The following is a 16,656-nucleotide window of genomic DNA, read 5'->3' on the forward strand; positions in this document are numbered from 1 at the left end:
TATATCTGATATCATTAGCCCGGGGTGGGCCAGATGGTGGGCAGAATTCAGCTCGCAGACCCTAAGTCCTTTGATCCGGCCCACCTGGCTGCTCCCCTGCCCCGAGGCCAATTGAGACATGGGAACAAGGGAGTGCACAAAGTCTCCTCCTTCGCCAGGGGCACGCAGCTCCAGAGGGACCGGCCAGCTGGTCCAACAGCTGTGCATGCCCTGGCAGGGCGGGGGGAAGATGTATCCCTGGAAGACCTCTGCATATCCCCAGTTTAGAAACACTGCTCTAACTTACAGCATTTCTTAGTATCTGAAGTGGAGTTAACTTGATACCTAAATGGCTCAAACTAGGCAAGCCTTACCCTAAATCTTTTGTTGGGTCAATAATTTGTAAATTAATGAATACTTCAAATGCACAGTAATTCCACAAAGTGTCTTATTTTTTAAACTATATTCCACGGCTCAATCATGTGCACATTGAAGGTGCCTGATTATGGGTTTCGGCTTAAAACCATAACTAACAGTTAACCTTGATTAAATCTCTTCTGCACTTTAAATATGTCTTAATTTTTAAATAAGATTTTTATATTTTTTTAGGGGCTGCTTTCTTACCTCATCACTGATAGGCACACTTGCGCTAAGCCTTACAATACCTCTGTCCATAATAGCTGACATGTGCATGCGGAAGGTAATGTACATTTGATTACTGATAATATTTGAGCATCATTAATAGGCCTAAGTAGATGTCAGTGCCAGTGTCAAGTCTGAATGTACAGTATACATTATCGAGACTGAATTGTCAGTCATCCTTCCTATATGCACCCTAATCTTGTTTTGTTTGTATCCTAATATTGTTTGTTACTGCATATTTAATTTATCTCACTGAAATGCAGCTTGAATGAAAAGTAATTTAAATCACCAAACTCCCCCATTTCAGTTCTCTTGCTTGGTTTAATCATTTAACTAAATGTGTAAAACACCATGTAGTAACATCAGCCTTTAAATAGCAGCTTAATGGTGTAAAATCCTTTTTGTGTGTCTTGAAAATATTCAATTAATGATGTAAAAAGCCTGAGAGGTAATGTTGGCAAAAGATGAAGAATTTAAGGCTTAATCCTAGGTTTTATGAATACGGTTAATGTGATGGATTTGGTGTCAGATCACCTTGAGACTCACTGGATGTACTGAAAATACCACTGAGCCTGCCTAACCTGCCTTCTGTTGCGTCCCATCACTCTGTTCCATTCTGATACTGCTAGTATCTCCAGCACTGGCCCAGAGTTGGGGTCACAGCCCACAACAGAACAACACAGATACTAAGATCCACTCAGCTTTGGGAAGACTCAGTTAAAGAGGCTTGACATAGCACCCAGGTACACAGCTTCAGTGAGACAAAAACCCAAGATAAACCCATCTCACTATACATAAAGTTTATACAATGTGGGCTCATAAGCTGTTTGCCCCCTTTATCAATGAAAGAGAGATGTAGAGGTGTCCCCCTGAGTAACATTTAATAGTGGGTTTGTAATAAAATAATTAAGAATAGAAAGTAGGATTAAAGTGGTAGCAAGTGATAAGACAGATCCAAGTAAGTTACTGATCAAAATTTAAAAAAATCCTTTGCCAACTAAGCCTAATATACTAAGAAACTTGTTAGATACAATTTCCAACCCTAACAGTTCTAATCTTTTCCCACAAGAAAGGCAACCTACCAGCTTGGGCCTGATTCTTCCTCCTATTCAGTCATCTGTTTCCAGCAATCATCTTAGGTAGTAACCAAGGTTTTCCTGGCCTATGGCAGCAGCACCTCTTGTTTGATTTCATACCTTTATATAGATTTTGCTCAAGGTGAGACTCTTTTGTATTTCATTCAAACTTTGCTCATCTTGAGTGGAAAAGTACAGTGCCCAAAATGGTTTCCTGCATCAGGTGACCTGGTCACGTGTGTTTGTAGGACCATCCATAGTCCAGGCTCACAGGACAACCAAGACTATTCACAGCTCATTGTCTATATGCTGACCATCAGTTTTTGAAGCCAGTATATATATTTTGTCTTTCTTACCTGTATCATTATTCTTCTTTGCGCCCGCCCACCCCCCCCCCCCAAAAATATTGATCAACTGCATTTTGTCCTGATTAAAAGGAAAATTATGAAAGCTTTTTAATGTTGTGACAAATTTAAAGACGTGTCAGCAGTGATTAGCAATTCTTCAAGTGCTTGTTTATGTCCACTCTACAATAGATGTGCTTGCTCTCCACATGCACTGGTGCTGGAAGTTTTTCACCTAGCAGTACTCCTAGGGGAATGCCTCTAGCACCCCCTGGAGTGGTGCACTATAAAGGGACACTCTGCGCAACCCCCAGCCTCAGTTCCTTCTTGCCACCAGCTGCGGTGCACCAGATCTGCAGTGCTCCAGGCTCTGCTGTTGTCTTCTCCCTGTTAGTCATCTTCATAATTAATTTACCCATAGTATAGTACTGAATAGCTGGTCCCCTTAAAGACTTGAGGCTGGTTTGGGGTATACCCGAGTCTTTGGGGTTTAAATCTGGTGATTTGTGTAAACAGTTTGTGCTGGTCAGTGACCTGCAGAGGAGTTGCCTGTGTGTCACGTCAGCGACAAGTGCAAAATTGGCACTTAACCCTAAGACTAAGTGGCGGCAGGACACTTGACTTGGCACACTCCTCATGGAGCTGGCACTAACCTCAGTCCTCAGGTACGGAGTCACATCACCCTCCGTCTGTCCACAGGTAGAGCCCTGGGCCTGCTGGTGAATGAAAAAAAATCAGCGTTAGTACCGGTACAGAGAACAGAGTTCATAGGAGCAGTATTGGTCAGAGCATCCCTCCCCAGGGAACAGGTTCTAGGTTCTGTCAGACCTCATTGTGGGTGTCTCCTGGTTCCTAGTAATGACAGCCAGGACGTTTCTGCGCCTCTTGGGGCACATGGCGACATGTACGTCTTGTATTCAAGTGCTTGCTCATGTCCATTTCACCAGAGGTGACTACTTGCAGTATCCACTTGGAAGTGGGTAGGAGTCATGAACAAGAAGGCTGCAGGATCACTCTCATGGATCGGTTGTCGTCCCTAGTCTGGCAGACAATGGCATAGTATGCAGCAAAGATGTACACTGATGACCATGTAGGCGCCCTACAGATGTCCTGGATAGGGATGCGAGCCAGGAATGCTACCGACAAAGCCTGCACCTTATTTAAGAGTGCCTGCACAATTGGTGGTTACGTCAAATGATCCAGTTTGAAATTCTCTGGGGAGAGACCAGCTGACCCCTCAACTGGGTGGATTTCCAGAACAGCTTAGTTCTCTCCTAGTAAAAGGCCTGGACCCACTGCACAGCCAGTGAATGAAGGTGTGTCTCCGCATTAAAAGAGTGGGGTTTGTGACGACAAAGCCAGTAGGAAAATATCTTGGCCCTAATGGAAAGCTGATGATACTTTTGGTAGAAAGGCCAGATGTGGACGGAGCTGAACCTTGTTTTTATGGAAGACTATGTACCTGTGGTGTCCAACACACTAGCCACATGTGGCTATTTGACTGGTTGAGTGTGGCTAGTTCACTATAGCAGTAGCCACTGTAGTCCCATAGCAGGGCAGGGATCTGACCTTGGGAAAGAGAGGCTGCAGACTCTTGAGGAACCAGCCTGTCATGTCATGGGAGAAGACCATAAGGCCCTGCACTGGGAATGGGATGCATGTATGGCTGCCAGGTGCACTTTGCTCATGTCCTTCCCACAATAGGTATGTTGTTGTCTAGACATCGCCTGAGTCTCCCATTGAGAACACCCACTTCTCTCTCCCGTCCTATCCCTGGCACTCGACCCCCTCCTCTCCCACACTGCCCTTGGCTTACCCTATCCTTATGCAGACCACCACCCTCACATCTCTCCTCTGCCTTGATACCTCCACTCCCTTTATATCTGGCATTTAATTCATCTGGTCCCAACGAAGAGCACTTACCCTGATCTCCCCCGCCTCCCAGCATGTTGACTTCCTTCCACACCCCCAGCAGAGCACCCATCCCAGCACTCCCTCCTGTGCCTAAAACCCTGAGAGTAATTTTGTTTAAGGACAAAAATGTAGTTTTCAGTGTTGTTTGTTCAGTACAAAGAAAACTTTAGAGGGAACATTGCTATTGTCATGTGTCTTGTTCAAATGCAGGTGGTCTTCTTGCTGTGTGTATTGCTTTATTTTTATGCAATTCCATGACCTTTTATAGTGGTTATTTCCCAAAATACAGTATCTTGTGGAAACTACTAGGCTTTTTGAAGTCTGGAATCGTTATTTGTTTTCAGTTATTGCATAAGGCTGACTTTCCCCACATCTTATTTTTTGGACATTTGGTTCAGCAACATCTGTATATGTTGTGAAGTATGTTGTAGTGACATTTTAGGTGAGCCAATGTTTTTGTGGTAGGCTATTTTAAAAAGGCCTTTCTTCATGTGAAATGTCAGTCTCTACAAGAAAGAAAGACAGGCATCATGATGTCTGAATTCAAACCTGAATAATAATAGTGGAAGCACTAAATGTATATCTTCTGTTTGATACAAAGTGAAAATGTTTTAGGGTGTAGCTAATCTGTACAAAAACTACAAATAAAGTAAATTATTTCATGTGAATAATTAGTAAGTCTAAGCAAAACAAGCCTCATTGTCTTGCTCTTGAAACTTAAGTAATGAATGACTAGGACATAAGTAAATTGTGTTAAGAATATAAAAGTAAATGGAAAGTTCTTCAATAAAGCAAAGTAACTCTTTACAAAAAGAATAATAATTTCACTTCAGTGCAAGTAGGCAGCTGTATTTATATCTTTTTTTCTGAAATGTATAAGTTTTGAGTGTTATAGTTTGCTCAGTTCAAAGAGAACTTTTTTTATTTTTCATATTCTGAGGCAATTTGTTTAAATGTAGTTGTGTCAATTGTTGAAGGAACAAGCAACCCTCTTTCATAATTTCCAGAAAACTGGAGCAGTTCTCTGAACTATATACCCCAATAGTCTTAGTCCAGTCATTTAAATAAATGGAATTTATATTCTGTATAAGTAAAATACATAAAAGTACTGCAACTTCTGAAATGGAAGAAACAACATTAAAGCAACGTTTGACGATCTATGTGAGGCATACTTAATGCAATGGCAACATATAATCTCTTATCTTTCTATTTACTTTTATTACACCCATCACAATTATCTGAAAACTTATTCTATATCTCTTTTTGACATTCATAATAGTAATAAGCCCAAAACATTTTATTAACAGATCTGATTTCTTATATTCGCTCTCATCTCAATTGCTTTTTCTTCTTTTCCTTATTTTAATAAATCTTTATCTACCTCTGTTTTCTCCACATTTCTGCTTAGAACATCTTTCTTAATCCTAGTCATCTGCATATATCCATTCCTTTCCTTCCTTAATCTTTTCCATCCTTTAGGTACAACACCCTCTGACCGTTTTCCTTACTCTTCATTTCCTGTTGCTTTTATTTCTGTTATCTCTTCACCCTTACTGAAAACTGCTGCTGCCTTTAGATAGGATCTGCTTTTGGCTACCTTTTTTCTTTTTAGCAATCTTTCCTCTACTTCACCTCCCCATAGACACTGCCACTAAGATAAGTGGTAATGATGTTAGGGGTCTTTCCCTCATCTGCCTCTTGCTTCCCTTTCAGCTTCAATTCGCACACTTGCCAAAGGTTGAACCTCCCAAATCTGTGACCACAAATGTTGTTGGACCAAAGAGCCCTGGAGGCTGGGAGCACAAGATAACTAGAGTCTTGCGTGGGTTGGGGAGCCCTGGCTGGGCCAGTGGGGGCTGGGGACCCCAGCCCTAGCAGTCCCAAGAACCCTGACAGGGAACCCACAGCAGCAGCAGAGCAACTTAGGGAGCCCTGATCCTGGCAGGGCTGGCTGGAAAGCGCTGGCCATGAACCCCAAGTCCTGGCTGGGAACCCCCAAAACAGCAGGGCTGGCCAGGGATCTCCGGCCAGGGAGCCCCAGCAGCAGTGGGGGTCGGTGGCTGGCCTCTCCTGTGGAGTCCCAGAGCCTAGAGAGGAACAAGGCATGAGCATGTGGCCTGCAAGGGAGCGTTGACCTCCCCTGGTCCAGCAAACTCTCTGATTTGGGATTGCTCATGTCCCAAGGGTGCTGGAGCAGGGCAGTCCAACATCTGTTTCATTTTCTTTTCGTATGATGGTCATCTGCCATCCAGGTCTTTGTCTTCCTGTCTGCCAGTCTTTCTCAGTCCTAGTTAACATCATCATGATTTGACCTAGGCAGGCTTCAGTCTTCAGTACCTTCTACTGTTCAGCTCTTCTGGATAGAACTAGCTCAAGGGAGCATTCCTTACGAGGCTGGGTGCTTCAGGTTGGCCGTGACTCCTAAATAATTTGCTGCTCTCCTAAACACAGCAGCACTAAGGAAAAGGTAAAATGCACTAAAATATAAGACTTTTGCATGCTTCTTTAGACATTACAAGTCAAACTTGTAATTATACTGGTTCTAGTAAGTAATAAAGCACTTTTCATCCACAGATCTCAAAGTGTTTTACAAAGAAAGTTATCATAATCCCCATTTAACTGATAGAGAAACTGAGTCCTGGAGAGTTAATTGACGGGCACAAGGTCAAGCAGCACAATAATGGCAGTGCCAGAAATTAAACTCATATCCCTTTAGTTCTAATCCAATGGCCTATTCATTCTGTCACACTGTCTCCAGGATTTTTAATGTACCATTACAAGCTCATTTAAATATTTATCTCCATTAGAATTTAATGTGGACAGCAGACAATTCTAATATCTGCATATTTAGATTGCTAAGAATGACGTGTTGTCCATACTGTCATTTAAACACCGAGGCTGTCTCTAAACTACATCCCTTTTCTAAGAAAAGGGATGTAAATTAGACACTTCGAAATTGCAAATGAAGCTGGGATTTAAATTTCCCATGCTTCATTTGCGTAATGGTGGCCGCAGGTTTTTTTTTCCAAAAAGTGGCTTTTCAAAAGAAATACAACTGTTTAGACGGGGATCATGCGAAAATAAAACCCTTTTTCAAAAAATCCTGTACTCATTTTTTCAGGAGTACAGGATCTTTCAAAAAAGGGTTTTATTTTTGAATGATCCCCACCTAAACAGCCGTTTGTGTTTTTTTTTTTTTTTTTTTTTTTTTTTTTAAAGCCCCTATTTGGGGAAAACAAACCCTGCAGCTGCCATTATGCAAATGAAGCGTGGGAAATTTAAATCCTGGCTTCATTTGCAATTTCAAAGTGTCTAATTTACATCCCTTTTTCACGAAAAGGGATGTAGTTTAGACACAGCCCACGATTTCTTACCACTATATGAGTTTTTCCCCCACAAGGGGGAGCCATCTTTATGGTTAATCAGCTTTTTCTAGATAAAAAGAAGCTGTACATATTATAGTTCTACATTTTATTTTATTTTATTTTATTTTATTTTATTTTTCTTTAGGGTAGAAATAGTTAGTTGGAGCATCTAGGATGTCTATACCACATATGTAAAAGCTTTAAAACAGAATTTACAGGGTCTGTTCCTTTTAAGAAAAATAAAGTCAGGTAAAATCTTGATAATCTAATTTATGGCTCACTTTCAAAACAGTGCTGTACTCCCCTCCCTCCACACACACAATCTCAGAACAAATTCTTGTTACGTCCAGAATTATTAGCTTTTCCATATCCTTTATTTGGTCTACAATTCAAAGACTTCTTTGCTTGAACCACTTCCAAGGGTTTTATCTTTAGTTGCTATTATTTCTTTAATACTCACATCTCTGAATGTCTCTTTAAATGGGCACTTGGGGTCACAGATTGACCTGAAATATTTGTTTTTTTCAGCTAGTGCTGGTCAGAAATTCAACTTAGATGGAGTAGGTATGTTGCTTTGTGACCTTTCACTTGGGTTATCCATACAGTTGCTTGGAGAATTCCTGTGAATGCTCACCTTTGATAATTCAACTTTCATGGATTAGTGCCATCAATTTCTATAGATGGATGGAGAAACAAAGAGAGTGCTTTCATTTTCAGCATCCAGACATAAGTTACAAGAGGAGCGATGCACACCTATTATCCAGAAACTGATATGTAAGATGAGGTCCCCAAAAGATAGCTTAAGGTCAATACTTTACTATGAATCCCAGAACATTTCTTCCCTAGCATGGAAGAAGTATTGACTTTTAGCTAGGAGATATCGTCTGGATATTCTGTATTTAGTAAAGCTGCTAAGCGCCATGAGTGAATGAATAAGAGTTTTGAACTGAATGTCCGTTCACCCCTAAGGATTCCAGTTGTACTGTAGTTTATATGATTACTGAGATATACACGAGACTTGATTTTTATAGTAGTCTTAATCTGGCCTCCAATTTTGTGTCAAAAATTTAACTTTGAGTATCAGGAAGAACTTCTTGCCAGTGAGCTATGTTGGCATGGAACCAGTTTCCGGAGGAAAATGGTGACAGAAGCCACGTTGTGTAGGGAATTGAAAATTAGACTGAACAAAGTACTAAAGAGTGCTTTACAGTTGTTAAGATGATTTGAAAAACTACAAAAGAGAACTCTGTTTCCAGGAGCAGAAGGGGGAGAAAACTGTAGATGGAGAATCCAGTATAAGGAGATGAGTTAAAAAGGGAATTGAACACAGTAGGTAATTGGGGACATGATGAACCAAGAGATCCTACAAAAAATGTTAAAATGCAAAAATTATAACATTACTCAATGTTCAAAAGAACTGAGTCCCAGTGCATTTGATAAAGAGGTGTGTTTTTCTTCAAGTGGAAATGGCTTACCCACAAATGCTGACGGTATTGTAACAACAAAGGAGCTATTAAATTACAAATGCAGCTGTCTTTATAATCTTGATGCAAGTTAGACACTTAACAATAAGAAAAGTAGGCACTTCTCAATTTTATGGCAGTTGTCAAAAATGGGGAAAAAATGAAATGTTAAAAGAAACTACAACTGTACTTTGTAGAATGGTGTTAAATTATATTTATGCTCTAATTACAGGTGCAGTTTTCCTGGTTATTTTTTGCAGGGGCAATCCCTGTTTTTTTTTCATTTTTCATTGCAACTTTCTTATGCCATTATAACAACTGGGATCCAGTGATGGTAGGAATCAGAAGAATTTTTGCCTTTATCTGTAGAAAGCATCGAATTCAGAGGTATGAGCACTTACTGTAACTTTCCCTAACTTTTCATTCTACATTTCCTATATATCCTACCTCATTCAGAAGCCTCAGAACTCACACCATAGATTTTTTTTTTGCTACTGCCTCTCCCTTTCCCCCCCTTTTAAGAGGACCAGTGTAATTCTTTATATCCATTCTTTGGCCCAATATCCAGTGGAGGCAGGGGGTACGTCTAGAGTACATGCCTCTGGTGACAGAGGCATGTAGATTAGGCTACTTGGCATAGGAAAATGAAGCAGCGATTTAAATTTAAATGGCTGCCGCACTGAGCCAATCAGCTGTTTGTTGGCTCAGCGCGGTAGTCTGGACGTTCCGTGGGCAACATCAAAGGCATTTGTCAACCTCCCAGGTATGCCTCCTGGGATGAGGTTTACCTGGGAGGTCGACAAATTCCTTTGATGTTGACTGTGGAGCGTCCAGACTACCGCGCTGAGCCGACAAACAGCTGATTGGCTCAGCGTGGGAGTCATTTAAATTTAAATGAAGCTGCGATTATTTAAATCGCCGCTTCATTTTCCTATGCTGGGTAGCCTAATCTACATGCCTTTGTCACCAGAGGCATGTAGTCTAGACATACCCAGAAACTAAATTATAAAAACCCCTGTGACAGGACTGTCTGTCTCTTAAGGGCCGAAGGTCTGGGTCCTGACAACCCTGTTCGTTAATCAGTTGCAGCAGTTGTCCACTGCTGAAGGGTGGACAACAGGTGTTCTCTATAAAGAGCTGGGCTGGCAGGAAGAAGAAGTTTGCAAAAGGATTCAGTGTCCATTGGGAGGGGAGGCAGGGAGGAAAAAGGACCTCTTGGGAGAGCCCTGGAAAGAGGTGCAAGGAACAAGGAAAAATCCTGTAACAGGCCAGGAAGCAGGATGGAGGGAAAGAGGCAAATGGTAAAAATGACCTAGAATGTGTAGCCTAGTTAAGGTAGAGGGACTGGATTTGTGTTTTGTTTAGTGTTTGTGTGTGGAGAATATAACAGTGGAAAGAGACCGGAAAGAAACTTTAGGTATGTCAGTGGACTTTTCATGGGACAGGGGACAAGCCACCATCTTAAAATCCCATTTTACTATAAAGAATTTTTTCTGCAGAGAATTTTCTTTGCAGTTTTGCTTTTGCTTAATTATTGTTTCTGTAGTATTTGCTGCATCTCTGAGGTACCAAATCACTAGCTATAGATCTTAATTATAACCTTTCTAGTACAGCGCACATTGACCTCCCCAGTCCAGCACCCTCGGGACCTGACTGGTCCCAGATGAGGGATTTTGCCAGACCAGGGGAGGTCCCTCCTACCCTTAGCCCTTGCCTGGCTGCTCCCACTGCTGGCCCCACTGGATTTCCCAGCACCCCAAGTATCCCCACTGTCATGTACCAGGCCCCCAGTCCACCTCCCTTATCTCCTGCCCCCCTCAGACAGTCTTGTTGCCCTGCGGCCTCAGGTTTCCCAGCTGCCAGCCCTCCACTTGGACGCTGTGGTCCTGGAACATTGGTGGTCTGGCTGGACCATAGATTCCTGGTTTAGTGAGGTGCAACCTGTATATGTAATTCACTTAAGTATTTAGTTTTTAATTAACACTACTCAAGGTATGTAACTTCTAGCATTGTCATCTTTGCTATTCACGTCTCTGTGTCACAGTACAACCAGTTTAAGATTGTTTCTGTAATTGCAAAATGAATTTGATATTTCTTTTAAGAATGCCAGAGGAAAGTGAGCAGTGTGAAAGCCTCATCCCCAAGCATAGTGTTTCTCAAGAAGGAGAAAACTGCTGTTCCTAGGCAATAGGTATGGTTAACAAGTAAACTACAAACAGTACAGTGCATACATTCAAACTCTAAGTACTTTATTTTTCCTCTTCAGTTAACACTGCAAAAAAGACTTGCTAATTATTTTATTGTCTTCACTAGCTTTACCTGTTTTATTAATGCTTATTTGCATGTAATGAAGAAGAAACTCCTGTATCTTACTAGTCTGCCAAATAGTCATGAACATATACTAGTGCAGACAAAAAATTTACTCACTTGCCCTTTATCATGATTGATACTGTCCCATTAAATAAATACATCTACTCTTCCTGACAAGTACGTGTATAGAACTTTGCATTGATGATATAATTAGATACGCAAGATTTAGAAACATTCTAATAATATTCTAATTCTGTATTCTAATAATATTCTAATATATTCCAATAATTCTAATATTCTAATAATGCCTGTTTGGCCTCAGGAGACAAATATCCCAGCTGTACAATATATTTCCAATCTATTTTTCACCCTTTTGTATGTGCAATTTCAATTACCTTTTCCACTGATAGTATTAAATGTATAGAAAAGGGAAAATGTAAGCTGAAAATAAATAAAACTAATCCCTACTTCAGGGGTAGGCAAATACTATCCAGTTGCTGAGGATAGCCCCTGATGGGTCCCCATACCGCCATATTTACTTGCGTCTTGGCAGGTACGGAGGATCATAGTTCCCAGTGGCCACGGATCATCGTTCTTGGCCAATGGGAGCTGCTGTCGCCTGTACCTGCCAAGGCGCAGGTAAATATAGTGGCAGCAGCCCACCAGAGGCTAACACTAGTGAACTGCCTCCACTTTATTGCCCAAGCCTGCCCTAATGCATAACATTAATAATCCTTTCTTAATTTTTTTCAGTTTAAAGATGGAATCATACTCAGCGAAAAGACAATCTCCAGGAAAGTCCATAAGGAATCGTATTTCAGTGCCTATTCTTTTGAAACAAAACTTTTATTTTCCCATAATTGCCTATCTTCATCTGGTTCTATCAGTGAACACCTTCACTATGTGCGTACACTACAACTATAGGAAAATCCCAGTCCATCTAAACAACCAACCTGCCTTCTAGAACTCAACTTGAAATTACTTGATATAATCAAGAAAGCAAATGCTGGTCTGGTGGGTTTTGTTGTGTGTGTGGGTGTTTTTGTTAAATGCTGGACAATTTTTCAGAAATTACTTTAAAATGAATACTTTAAGTTGGCAGGACATAATTTCTTAAAGGCTTTCAAATGGAAAAAAGCTAAGTATGTAGGTTACCTGTAATAGGTACAGATTAATTGTTTTATTTTGTGTAAAGTCTATTTGAATATTCAAACATTAAATTAGAAAAAAAATCTTAATTTATTAAATAAGTACTTTTTTGCAACTGTTGAAGCAGGATGTATGCAAATTTCTGGAACACAGCGTATATTGCTTTCTCCCACTTAAAGATCTTGTAATAGGAAAGGGTGCTTTGTGTTTAAAAATCTGTTATGATCTAACAATCTGAAACTTTTAATGAAGTGTTAGTAAAGTATTTTTAAAGGTGATAATTATCATAAATTTGGCTGGACAAGCACTCAGTGTAAAAGTTCATAATTCAGAAATGGTCTCTTAAAAAAACGTAATCAAAATTATTTAATATTTAATTGTAAATAATTCCATGATGCCATGTGCACAGCTGCCTTTTTGGGAAAAAAATATCAAGTAAACATCTAAATTTTGTAGTTGCTATCTTGTCTCACCTCAACGTTTCCAGTAATTTTAAAGCTAGAGATAATCATGTTGACTTAGTTTTCCTACTGAAATTGTGTAATGGCTAACTTTCACTGTGACCTGAGTTTTCTTCCCTGCTGCAATGCTGCTGTTCTGTTTGATTCTGAAATATAATGAATCAATAAATATATTCACAAGAATCCTGCAGATAGTCATTGCCCTCTTCAAAAAGTAAAATTTAGTAAGTTTGGTCGATGGGCATTATTTACTAATTTATTTTGTCTTTTAGTGAATTATGTTTAGAGTACAGATGGATTTTCAATCAATGTGACCAACCATTCCAAATAACCATAAAACTGATGCTTTTCTAGGGATACATCTCCATTCAGTCTTTGGTGTTTATACTATTCCCACTAAGAAGAATACAGGTTGACCCTCTCTAATCCAGAACTCTCTGTACCAGCAACATCCATGGTCCAGCATGATTTTAGTTAGCTAGATGTCCACTTATCGTGGGTGTGACCAAATTTCCCGTGGTCCTATAAAGTTGGTTTACAGATACCAGTCCTAATTATTTAGCTCAGATTTACCCCTAAATGTCTTCTAAGATCCCAGTAAGCAGTGGAAGTGTTGGCAATGCCACTAGATACTTTTGACCTCCTATGGTTCAGGAAATGCTCTGGTTCAGCATCAGTTAGGTCCTGAGGGTGCTGTGTTAGAAAGGTTCAACCTGTACTAATTATGGAAATGGTGGTGGTAATTTGGTGATGTAAAGAAAAAAATAGTCTAGTTAGATTGTATTAAGGCCACAGTCTTAGATAAATGTTTAGAAAAGGATTAGATTTGTTTTTATTCACCCCCAAAAATCAATAGATGCAGGGTGAAGTCCATTGTCAAATAAAAATTTACAGAAAATAAGTTAAAAACATACACTGTTGTTATATTGATGGTTACTATCTATGAACATCAATTTATCTGAGGCCAACCTTTTTCAAAGTTGGAGCCTGAATGTAGAACTGAGTCTGGCATTTTCCAAAGATTTGGAAGCACAGCCCTATTTGAAGTAACTTAATTACTTTTGAAAATCTCTTCCCCCCCCCCCCTTTTTTTTAATCCCAAGTCTATACTTAGTCACCTATTCTTTGTACTCTTCTTTTTGATGACTTTGGCCAGAGTTCTTGATCTCTCATGGAGGTCAATAAAAATTGGAAAGAAATACTGATATACATAAACCGAATAAAAAATAATCATCAGTTCTTCTCAACTAGATTGCATTTAAACAATCAATCTAGAAGTGAAAGTCTTTCAATTACTTAAGTTATCAAGTACCCATGAGAAGACGGAAACTTTAAATGCTGCAATTGAACTGTTTTTATATCTGATCTTGGGTAAAATTTTGGCTGTTTGGCAAGAGGAGAGTTCTCCTGATAAGGTTAAAAATGTTTTTTTGGGAGCAAGATAATGTCAGAGAATTTGAGTGGAGTCCTTATTGCAGGCAAAGAAAAAATGTTCATTAAGACATAGTGGAAATGGAATGTGAACAGTTGCTCCCTTAAACAATGATTATATCTTCAATTAATATTTGGCTTCTGTCAAGTTTGCCTACTTAATGCTAAATACTGAATTATATTTTCTATTGCAGTGAGAATGGTAAGCATTGTGGAATCTGCAGAGAGGAGCCTTGCAAGGCTAATTTTTCTTTCAAACAGGTGTGTTGCTCTGTTTTCAGAAGAAAACTAAGGTTCACTTTTGAAATCAATTGCCCATGACCCATAGTTGTTATACCTGGCTGTATTGTATAACTGTAGACCAGAATCCTTATTTAACATTACAAAATGTGGTGAAGATATGAAATCCATCAAATTCTTGGTTAGTTTATAGCGGTTTTTCATAGCAGTTTTAAATTGTGTAGAGAAATACACTGTGCTGGAGAAAATGAACATTAATACATAGAAAATCTTTATCTCTGCCTCCTAAGGACATTCAAATAACTTTCTGTGTTTAAACAATTCACATGCTGGGACCTCCTCACCAATTTTTCCTTTTAAAAAAACAAGCTTTGAGAAATGGGTGTGTTAAATACCATAAATGACTTCAGCAATCTTTTTATTAAACTGTAGCATTCTGGGGAGTGAAATGTGAAATACAAAACACATTATCTCCCTGAGAGGCCTTAGATTTTTAAACAATTGTTCTCCAGTACTTCAGAGACAGATGTATTACAGTATTAATTACTGAAGTTACATGTTATGTTACATTGTACCTACATTTAATAAGATGTAATGAGATTTTCTATACCGACTTGTGATTTTTAATACAAGAACATTTTTTATACATAACAGTCCTTTTTGTTAGAAAAGTGATTGATGGTGCTTTCTATAATAGTTGCTTAATAAAGGCACAAGAGATTTAGCTTTTAAATCTCAGGTACCTGTGTAATCATGGCAACATGTTGAATATTTTCTTTTTACTTTTTGTTTTGTTTTGGTTTGGTTTTTTTGGTGGTGGAGTATAATATGACATGCAACTGGAATCAATTTCTTGTTACAGTAATGTGAAGAAGCTATCTCTTTACCGACATGTGCTACCATAACTTACTATTTTTTACTATTTCATTTTAATTGGAATGTCTTGATTTTGATTTATTTCTTGTAGGAAGTGGTGTATACACTTAAAAATAATCTTCTCTAACTTTTAAATTCATCATATTTTGAATGCTGTTGCATATTTAAAGAGCAGTGATTTCCCATATATGCCTACATTGTAGAAAAACAATGCCACATGCTGTCCAAACCTAACAGATTTATAGCAGCATCTTATGAGACGCTTAAATAAATAACTATCCTCATTCTTTACCTGTGGAGAAAGTGATACAGAGAGAAGTTACGTGATTTTCTGAACTCCACAAAATAAGTCTCTGAACTCAGGAGTTGAATGAGAGTAACAATATCTGCTATACTGTACTGCACAATTACATAGGGTATGAATTCGAGAGAGGAATGCAAATGCAGCCGAACAAAATTGCAAATGAAGTGCCGATTTGAATTTCCCATGCTTCTTTGCATAATCGAATCCGGCCACTATTTCGAAATACCCTATTTTGAGAACACCGTGTAGACGCAGTTATTTTGAAAGAAACCCCTTCTTTTGAAATAACCATTAAACCTCATTTTTTAAGGAGTAAGGGTTATTTCAAAAGAAGGGGTTTCTTTCAAAATGACTGCATCTACACGGTGTTTTTTATCTCAAAATAGGGTATTTCGAAATAGTGGTTGGGCACAATTATGCAAATGAAGCACAGGAAATTCAAATTGCATTCATTTGCAATTTCGCTCAGCTGCATTTGCATTCCTCTCTCGAAAGAGGAATGTGGTGTAGACATACCCATAGAAAGTACATTTTGGCCTTATTTCCCCTGCCTCTGTTCAACTGGATCTGTAAATGGCATTAACTAGTTTACTGCTTGCAGCTTCTGTAAACTTTTGCCTTAATCCAGAAAAGTGCTTAGGAGCTGATGTTACCTCAAGCAGTTGAGTATTCCCATGGTAGCAACACACAGATTTAAGTACTTTGCTGGATTGGGGCCTTCAGCAGTATTTTCCTTTGAAATACCAAATGCCTTTCAAAGGACAGGTAAAACCACGTGTTACATGACATTCAGTGTATGTTATGTGCATTACATACCACATATTACAAAGGAGATGGGACATTTTAAAATAATAAGCCTGAAAACTGACTTTCCTTGACTTATGCAATTGCCATTCTTTCTGTTTAATTATCTCCACTGTGCCTAGGTACTGCTGTTTACTGTTATGATTGGTCTCAGGTTGCAAAATTACTTCTTTATAACGCAGTTTCCATTGTTCATAATTATTTTTTAAGAATTCTCCATTCTTATTAAAATTTGCCATTTTTGGTCTCTACATAAAGTTTTTTGTCTTTGGAGATTTAATTGAACTTCAGTTCAATT

The 16,656-nt window shown here is 39.1% G+C and overlaps 1 protein-coding gene across 11 annotated transcripts in view; it reads left to right on the top strand.

Annotated features, from left to right (window-relative positions):
* The window catches only part of SLC35F5 (solute carrier family 35 member F5), a 52,541-nt gene extending 36,729 nt beyond the window's left edge, over positions 1-15,812 (top strand). For all 11 annotated transcript variants that reach the window (XM_075933262.2, XM_075933259.2, XM_075933260.2 and 8 more), the window contains 4 exons: positions 589-679; positions 9,016-9,170; positions 10,886-10,974; positions 11,847-15,812. In XM_075933262.2, the coding sequence (XP_075789377.1) occupies positions 589-679; positions 9,016-9,170; positions 10,886-10,967 (328 nt within the window). In that variant the 3' untranslated portion in view covers positions 10,968-10,974; positions 11,847-15,812. The remainder of the gene's footprint in view (positions 1-588; positions 680-9,015; positions 9,171-10,885; positions 10,975-11,846) is intronic.
* Positions 15,813-16,656: the final 844 nt, after the last annotated feature.

This window comes from Pelodiscus sinensis, chromosome 7 (assembly GCF_052426305.1).
Source record: "Pelodiscus sinensis isolate ZL-2025 chromosome 7, ASM5242630v1, whole genome shotgun sequence".
In the NCBI taxonomy this organism is placed as follows: domain Eukaryota; kingdom Metazoa; phylum Chordata; order Testudines; family Trionychidae; genus Pelodiscus; species Pelodiscus sinensis.